Here is an 8,714-nt window from a genome sequence, read left to right on the forward strand (position 1 = left end):
CATTCGTTTTGGGAAGCGTTCGCCTGGTCCGGCTGGGGCGCAGCCCGGGTCAAAAGCCGACCACAACCAGAGGCATGCGCAGCACGGCGGCAAGCTTTCTCCTCCAAATTCGATTCGAGTCAACCGCGAGGGCGAGGGCACGGGCGGGCGCATTCGTCGGCCGCTGGGGGAAAACACCGCGGCGCACCGGACCGCACGCATCGGCGGGTTTCCTCTCCGCCGCACGCCCGCACCCCCGATCGACCCGAGGAGGAGGCGGAGGGAAGGCGACCGGGACCCATGTCGTGGCTCCGTAATGCGGTGCACCGCGCCGTCGAGGCGGGCGGCGGCGGCATCTCCCTCACCACCCGCACCGTCCGGACCGGTCTCGGCTACGCCGGGCAGGCCGTCGTCGGCGGCGCCAGGCTCATCAACGGCATCGTACGGCCCCGTAACACCAATACCCCCGCCTTGCTCGCGAATCAGCCGCTTCTGGTCATCGTGATTATTTATTGTCGTGCCTGCGACGCAGGGGAATCGCTACTACAAGAGCTTGAAGCTGACGGCCAAGAGGCTGGAGGAGGACGCGCTCTCCTGCAGAGGGGAGGAGAGGGTGCAGCTGCTGCGTCAGTGGCTCGTCGATCTCAAGGAGACGGAGCGCGCCGCCTCGTCGATGCCTGCCGATGGTCCCAATCAAACCGCGCCAGTCTTGGTGAGAATCTCTGCTCTGCTTTGAGTTTGACCCCACGTTTTGGACTGCATTGCGTGATCGCGTAGGAAACTGTGCGCGCTGCAGGATCTGTACGTGGATTACGAGAAAGCGGATGAGCCCATGACTTTTTTCCATGTCTTCCTCTACAGTCAAGCGCTCGAGTGCATTGTTCCGTCCATGGTGGGTTCCGTTTTGCGCAGTTCGATTACGCCAATGTGTCAGTTTCTGCCATGTAGCTTACATGGGTTAGTACAGTAATTTCAGGCAATTAACTCATTTCTATGGATCAGATTCATGAAGTTCCAACTGAGGAAGAAGTTTCACTACTCTCGGAAATTTTCGGGCATGTTCTTGACTAGTTACTTGTTATACATACTACTCAACTCTGTCCTTTTTTGGGGCTTGAAGGATAATCTGGAAGTTTTCACTCACATACTATTATGGTCTGTGGATGCTCCCTGCAGAATGTGTCTTAACGGAGGGGAGGATGTGCACAATACACTTCTGAGCAGCATATGTGACTTGGCAGACTTATTTTCATGTTACAGTGATGAAGTATTGGTGCGTTCCTGTCTTATTCCTCTCAAATATTAGACCATAGACTCGGGCATTAAACTAGTACAATAGTAGACCTTACAGTCGCAATTCGACATAGTACCTCATTTCAAAATATAAGGCAAACTTTGTTTCTTAAGACAAGTTTTGACTAAGAATCTCTTTGTTAATTAGTGGTTTGTGTCACATATGGGTTCATATAATAAGTAATTTATGCGGAAAAAAGAACATATGTGCATTACGAGTTCATGTTTGAATGATATGTACTTCTCTGTTATCTTCTTTTCAGGCAAAACGTGATGAACTGCTTCAGTTTGCTCAATGTGCTATCTCAGGAGTAAAAATAAATTCCGAAATAGCAAGGTTAACAAATTTGTTTGGGGAAATTGAGGAAGGGGCTGTTTCGGTCTCAACATATACGTGCTCCCTAATCTTAATTTGTTCTTAATTCCAGATTGGATAATGAGATCATGCAGCTGCAACAAGAGATAAATGCAATTGATGCTGTGCGAGCTAACACAACCAGGAACCGTAATAAAGCATCTCCGAGGGACCCTGAGGTAGGCCTTAATTTTGAGCACTTTCCCGTTGTACTTATGTTGCTAATATTAGCATTATGTTTTAAGAAAGCAATTGATATGGCTACCTTTCAGTTGTGCTAGCTGATTCTTTTTAGTGTGTGTGCTCAACTCATCTGGCCCGTGAAAACAAGAGAAATATAGCCTAAATTTTTCATGTGGTTGATTCGTAAGGTGGACTTTTTTCTGTTAAATTTTTCATGTGGTTGAAATGGAATGTTCAAAGATGATAAATCTTATATTTGCGCAAACACGTAACCTTTTATTATTATGACCATTGGTAAATTCATGTTCGCTTGTTCTTTGGTTCCTTCTAAAACCATGTATGTGAGAATATGGCATACGAAAATTGAGATAATTGCCTATTGGATGAAATATTAACCATTCCTCAGCAAGAATACAGTTTCTGGTGTAGGCAATGTATGATCACATATTAAGTGCATGTTTTCTTAAAGAAGTGCATATAGTCTTTTGTGCATAAATTCCGAAATCCTAGGCCCTCAAGTCTTCAGCAGCTCACTGAAGTTATGTGTTCCATACTTTCATCCCATTAAGTACAGGTTGTCTTATACTATTTCCATTCCTCAATTATATACTCTTCATAGGACTAGATTCAGTGATTCGTTTCTAAATTCTGATACTCTTCATAGGACTTCAAAACTGCAGTTGCTGAGGTTCGTCTATGCTCCAGAATGGAAGACCTTGTATTAAAGAAGAAATCAATACACCCTGGCGACTCATTGGAGACTCATTTTCAGAAGGTATGATACTTCAATTAATTTGCCTTCCTGTTTTTGTTTTTTCCCTTTCTATTTTTGCTTCAGTTTCATAAATCTGGAATTCAGATTTAACACAGTAGAATATTTGAGCTTTTTTTATTTGTCTGAAGGCAAAACATCTCTCCTTGTGCTCCTTTTTGAATGACACATGGTTAGTGTCCCAATATTCTTTCCACAAAACATTGCAGGTCGATAAGCTGAAGGTTTTGTCAGAATCCCTTGCAAATTCGTGCACCAAAGCAGAAAAGCGTATAATGGAAAATAGGTTTGGGTCTTGAGCATTATCTGTGTTTTATATTTATTTATTTTCAGCAACTTAGCACATATTCATTTGGCAGAATGCGAATGCAGTGAAAGTATATTTGACTAATCTAGTAAGCCATAATTGCTATTACTTGAAAAGATATGTCAAACACTAGAAGATAAATTCAGAATGCGGGTGCACTGAAAAGTTATTTGGAAAAATCTAGTAACATTGCTGTAGTAATCAAGGCGCATTTTTACCTTCTTCATTTATTACAATATTTTTCTTCATGTTAAAGACACAGTTATATTACTTCATTGTACTTCTTTGAAATGAGCCTGTCTGCTTTATAGTGAAAATTTGTCGCCCTATGATTCACAATGCAGGCTGCAGAGGGAAGAATCTCTTACCTTCAAAGTTACGAAAACAAATGAAGTTAGTATAACTGAAAAGGTAACTTCGTTAGTCATCATTTAAACTATTATGGTACTTCGTGTACAATGAACTGTTTAAACGAGCCAAGAAGGAATTTATTGTGCATCCTGATGAACAAAGTTCTCTGATTTCCTCCCAAGTACCAAAAGTAATATTTTAACTTCACCATTAATATACATCAAACTGTTCTTGCTAAGGATAAACAAAGAAGGACATCTCACAAGCTCTAATATTTGTCTTCAATAGTCTTGTTCTGGTCATATGGATGGCCTTGTCTGATTTATTTTTTTGTATTTTTGTAAAAGGAATTAGAAGGTGAAATCTCTGGACTCCAGAAGCGACGGGGTCAACTTGAGGTAGAACTAAGCAAAGTATGACCGCCCTTTCCTTTTCCACTTTAATAAAATAATAGTCGCAATCCAGTTCTTTCGATCCATTTCAGTAATTTGCGGAACAAAAAATTCTGGTAATATCTTGCTTAAGTTTGGAATTCAGTAATTTTTGTTTCATTTTGGAGAGGTAAACGAATATGTAATTCACCTGGCAGAGTCTGTTGGGTCTGGAATTGTCTATTCACGTTGACCTATTGCACCAGAAGCTGCATCAACTCAAAATGGATCACATTAAACTATTTTAATTATTCTGTGATGATACATTAGAGATAAAGTTAATTGTACCTTTATACTGTACAGATCTTTTATGAGAAGATATCACGAGGAGATTTTTAGGGCTTAAAAATGAGCTACAATTGGATTGCAGCTTTGAATTATGACTTGCTATCTTAGTAGTATCCCACAAATGTAATTATTTTCTGGCATCTCAGACATAATAATGAGCAACATAATTGGTGGATCTATCTAATGATTGTGCTCCTTATACAATACGTTAAGTATAAATAATACATCTAGGGTCCTATTTCTCTTATATAACTAAGTAGGTGGTCCCCACAAACATATTTATCTCAACATGCAGCTATGCCACCTCAATAGACAACCATGCATGGGAAAAAGCCCACCATAACATGCAGCTATGCATGAAAAAATGCTCAATGTTTTAGTTGTATTATGCTGCTTATATTCAATAAATATTAATAATTACACAATAATCATATGTATTTTAGCTCTCGTTTACCTTATTTAGAAGTAAAGTTTAATGTTCAAATTCTAGGCTGATTGAAGGCTCCACAGTTTTTCGTCTTTGCTTATTAGGTTTACTCTTACTGTTCTGTAGAGGCTTAGGCTCTGATTCCATGAGAAGCTTATTTTTAAGAGTGATTCTGAAACTCAGATTACAGGTAAATACAAAACTGAATGCGACTATCGTGAAGCTTAAAAAAACTAGAGAGGAGAAAGACCAATTTGATGAAGCCAGCAATCAGATAGTGCTACACTTGAAAGCAAAGGTTTGGCAACTTTTTCTTTGTGAGTTTCTAGACTAGAAAATGCTTTAGGGAAGTAAGGCTTTTCACTTGCTCAGTGTTTCTGCTATACGCTTACTTTAGGAAGATGAACTATCAAGATCTGTTGCTTCCTCCAAAGTAGAAGCAAGCACTGTCCGAGCTTGGATCAACTTTTTAGAAGATACATGGAAGGTGCAGTCCTTATATGAAGAAATAAAGGAAAAACAGGCCAAGTATGTCGGCTCTTTCACTGAAAATCCCAATTGATGATTTGTGTGTACAAACATTTATTGACACAAGTTTGTTGCTTTGAATATTTGCTGATTGCAGTGATGAACTGGATAGATGTGGAGTCTGCTTTGTGAATTTGATTAAGCACCATGTTTCCGCATGCGTGGTACTCTTGACTTTTACTTTGAAAAGAAGTGATATGCAATGGAAAAGGGCCTTTTGCTACTACTTTTTTCATTTCATATTGTGTCTCAACTGGTTGTTTCTTTTGGTTCTCTATATAGGACGAGCTGAATACCTCTGTAGATTGTATAAAGACCTTTGTTGACAACTTGAAAATTTTCAGTGACAGGTATAGTTGTCATTCGTTAATCTAGTTTTGTTGTACAAGGGTGAAGATACCTGTTTTGCTTATGCTATTAGTTGCGTGAACAGATCAGTATCAACGGATGATGGAGCTCTGTCAAAGCAATCAAACCCACGTAAATACCTCGAGGAAGAATATTTGGAAACTGAGAAAAAGGTGACCATTCTTTACCCTGCTTCCTGAGACAGAAGATTCTAACAGAGGACAACAAGATCTCTAGTTACAGCTGACATCCAGAACAGTGTCTTTACGTTTATAAAAATTTCATTCCCTTGTGCTTTTGCTTCAGGTGGTAGCTGCATTCAGTTTAGCTGATAATATCAGAGCATTGGCATTTTCAGATCCAGAGCGTAAAACCAGGTAATTGATGTTCATCAAGAATCAAGATAATGACCTTGTTCTCAGAATCGAAAAAAGCCCGGCTCTCTAAACATGTCTTCAACTTCACTCCTGCAACCACACTAAAAAAAGCAGTGCCAAACATGTATGCAGGCTAGATGATCCTGAGGTGAAAAATCTGTTTGCCAGCATCGACAGGCTGCGGGTCGAATTCGAGTCGGTTCCACGGCCAGTACTGCAGATCGAGATCAACGAAAAAGAAGAGGGATCGAGACGAACCCGATCGCCCTCCTCCAAGGGCGGCGGCGGCACGCCAACCCATTCAAGAACCGAGTCCCCGATCGCCGCTCAGCTCAGGACGCGGCTACCGTCGGAGTCGGACTCGGAGCCGGGGAAGTTCGACCAAGATTACAGGGAATACGGGGCGGACGACATCGGCGGATGGGAGTTTGATGATCTTGAAGGCGAGCTGCGGTCTGGCTTCTAGCAAAGGCCCGAATAGTTGATGTACAATCATTAGCACTGAAGATCGGGGTATGTATGTGATGTGTAGCACATAGTTGTCGTGTACATTATGATCTGCTTCATTTTCTCCTCGAAGACTTGTTCGCTGCACCCTGTGAAGGTCGCGTTGCCATCTGCACTGCACTGCACATATGTTGGGAGAAGAGCCGTTTACGATGTTTGATGCGTCCACATCTCCAGTGAAATTGACCATACTTGTAGTACGTACATCTCCAGTGAAAAGTCAACCTCCCCCTCTTTTACCCGTCTGCGTCTTCCTCCTCCTTTCAAGGCTTTGTTCTTTTCACCAGCTTTAGTTGACAGCGGAAAGACCAAAGATGCCGAAGATAATGGAAAGAAGAAAAGAAGCTCTCCACCCTTTCGCTGCCTGCGCAAAGGCGCTGCTTTTGCTTTGTCAACCTCTCTCGACTCACTTTTGTGTTGTTATTCATCCATACGTGCTCTTTTTCTTCAAAGAGTAAATAGTACTCCCTCCGTTCCTAAATATAAGTCTTTGTAGCAATTCCACTATAGACCACATACGGATGTATATAGATGCATTTTAGAGTGTAGATTCATTCATTTTGCTCCGTATGTAGTTTATAGTGAAATCTCTACAAAGACTTATATTTAGGAACAAAGGGAGTACGTACGTAGGTAATAATTCGTCTCCTCAGTTTACTATGCTTCATCCTGAGTTGAGTTCCTGACACCGTTTGCGGCAAGGGCCAAGGCACTGGTAGCTTTATTCATGCACACTTTGATCCAGAACCTGCTCAAATCTCTCTACCCTACTACCTTTGGCAATATACGCAGGCACGAGTACATACATCTAGTTACTGTTTTTTTTTTTTGACATCTAGTTACTGTTTGCTTTGCTCCGTGTGAAGCGTGAATTGTACTCTACTACGTACATGATACTGCACAGGAGTACCAGCAAGTGTACTACAACTTCAATACACACCCACATAACAGTACAGCACACATACAACCACGGACGAAGGTCATCTGATCTACTAGGAGTAGGAGGGAGGGAGAGTGAGTGAGCACAACTGCACAAAGACAATCCCTGGGACTGGCTGGAATCAATCAGCCTCCAAGACAAGGGGGCCACCACCCCCAACCCCATTCTGTTTTCTTGGATTCCTCCCTGCCCTGCCACTGCCACTGCCCCTGCCATCGCCTTGCCCATAATTTTTGTTCAAACTCCTGACACTGCCCCCCTTCTCCCCCGTCCTCTATTAACTCACTCCCCCTTCTCCCCCCTCCTTGCGACCGTCGGAGCAAGCCAAGCCATTGCTTGACCAGCTTGTTGAATTTACCCCCCAATGTGCCCTAGAGCGCACGGCGGCGCTGCGATGGTGAGAGCGAGAGCGAGCAGTGCTGCTAGCGCGCACTCGTTTGCGGAGGAGGAGTACATCGACCTGGATCTCAGCTCCTGCGGGGAGTACCAGTTCCGGGTGTGCCGGAGCAAACCCGCGGCGCCCTGCCCGTGCCCGGACGAGCTGGTCCGGCGGGCCAGGCAGCACAAGGTGGCGCCGAGGCCGGGGGGCAAGCTGCTTGACGCGGACGCCGGCGCCGCAGGCGGCTGCGGCAGAAGGGGCACCGCCACGGTCGCGCCATTGCAGCACTCCTCGCATGCTCCACCGCACGCGGGCCGGCGCAGGAAGCCCGGCAAGGCCATGCAGGCGAGGCTGCAGGCGTCGCGGGCCTTCCTCCGGTCCCTGTTCGCCAGGACCTGGTGCTCCGACGAACGGTGCCGCGGCGTTCGGTCCGGGAGCAGGGCCACGCATGACAGGGACAAGGGCGTCGGCGTCAGCGGCAAGTCGGCGTTTGGGCAAATCAACAAGAGCTACGTGAGCGGCAGCGCGGCCCCGACGACGCTGAGGAGCAGCATTGAGCGGGAGAAGCTGATGGAAGAGGAGGAGCACGTCCGGCAACGCAAGTCCTTCTCCGGCGTGATCAAGTGGCGACCGACGACAGCGGCGTCGTCGGCGCGGAGGAACTCGTGCGGGAGCGCCCCGGCCCTGAAGAGGAGCAGCAGCTGCCGGTCGGAGTCGGAGGGGCTGATCCAGGGCGCCATCGCCTACTGCAAGCGGTCGCAGCAGCAGCGCGTGCTCCTCGCCAGGAAGAGCGTCAGCGACGCCGCCCTCTGCTCCTTCCGTGCCCCTTCCTAGTCCTCCTCCTGTAGCCCAATTCCTTCCCGTCAGAGCTGTGTAGTACGTGTGCATGAAAAATGACTGATCATAATATGATAATAGTGTCAAGTGTCGCTTTCATTCTACGTATTGCATTATCGGCGTCAATTATATATGTTTCCTCTTCTTCGCGTGTCTATCCGTCTCAAAATAATTGTCTCAACTTTATACAAAGCAGCATAAAATTGAGACAGTTATTTTGAAATGGGGGAGTATTTGTTTCATAGAAACAAAAAACACCAATCCGAGACAAAGACGGCGGCCAGCCCGTTTGGTCGGCCAAATTATGACCGCCCAGAATTGTTTTCTGGTCAAGTGCCGGTCGCTCATTTTTTTTGGAGGGGCCGGTCGCTCATTTAGTGGTGATTAAGGAGGCTGCCATCCACCCCTGAAC

General features: G+C 44.9%; 2 protein-coding genes across 5 annotated transcripts; both read left to right on the forward strand.

The window, feature by feature from the left end:
• On the forward strand, window positions 1-6,304 carry LOC109780259 (uncharacterized). 4 transcript variants are annotated; one of them, XM_073496728.1, is made up of 18 exons: window positions 1-420; window positions 512-691; window positions 841-871; window positions 982-1,034; window positions 1,156-1,252; window positions 1,536-1,609; window positions 1,701-1,806; window positions 2,475-2,585; window positions 2,792-2,868; window positions 3,234-3,300; window positions 3,588-3,638; window positions 4,577-4,684; window positions 4,784-4,914; window positions 5,012-5,078; window positions 5,197-5,264; window positions 5,348-5,435; window positions 5,569-5,639; window positions 5,772-6,304. In XM_073496728.1, exons 2-18 carry the CDS (start codon window positions 663-665, stop codon window positions 6,103-6,105), a joined length of 1,563 nt encoding a protein of 520 aa, XP_073352829.1. In that variant the 5' UTR covers window positions 1-420; window positions 512-662; the 3' UTR covers window positions 6,106-6,304. The 4 variants fall into 4 exon arrangements, with proteins under 4 accessions (XP_073352829.1, XP_020194438.1, XP_020194439.1 ...); XM_020338849.4 differs by having other exon boundaries at window positions 27-420; window positions 776-871; window positions 3,588-3,653; XM_020338850.4 differs by having other exon boundaries at window positions 46-420; window positions 776-871.
• A 1,020-nt stretch (window positions 6,305-7,324) lies between these two features.
• On the forward strand, window positions 7,325-8,457 carry LOC109780261 (probable membrane-associated kinase regulator 4). Its single transcript, XM_020338852.4, has one exon. The coding sequence runs from the start codon at window positions 7,451-7,453 to the stop codon at window positions 8,297-8,299; it is 849 nt and encodes a 282-aa protein (XP_020194441.1). The 5' UTR covers window positions 7,325-7,450; the 3' UTR covers window positions 8,300-8,457.
• Window positions 8,458-8,714: the final 257 nt, after the last annotated feature.

The sequence above is a fragment of the Aegilops tauschii genome, chromosome 4, assembly GCF_002575655.3.
Source record: "Aegilops tauschii subsp. strangulata cultivar AL8/78 chromosome 4, Aet v6.0, whole genome shotgun sequence".
Taxonomy (NCBI): domain Eukaryota; kingdom Viridiplantae; phylum Streptophyta; class Magnoliopsida; order Poales; family Poaceae; genus Aegilops; species Aegilops tauschii.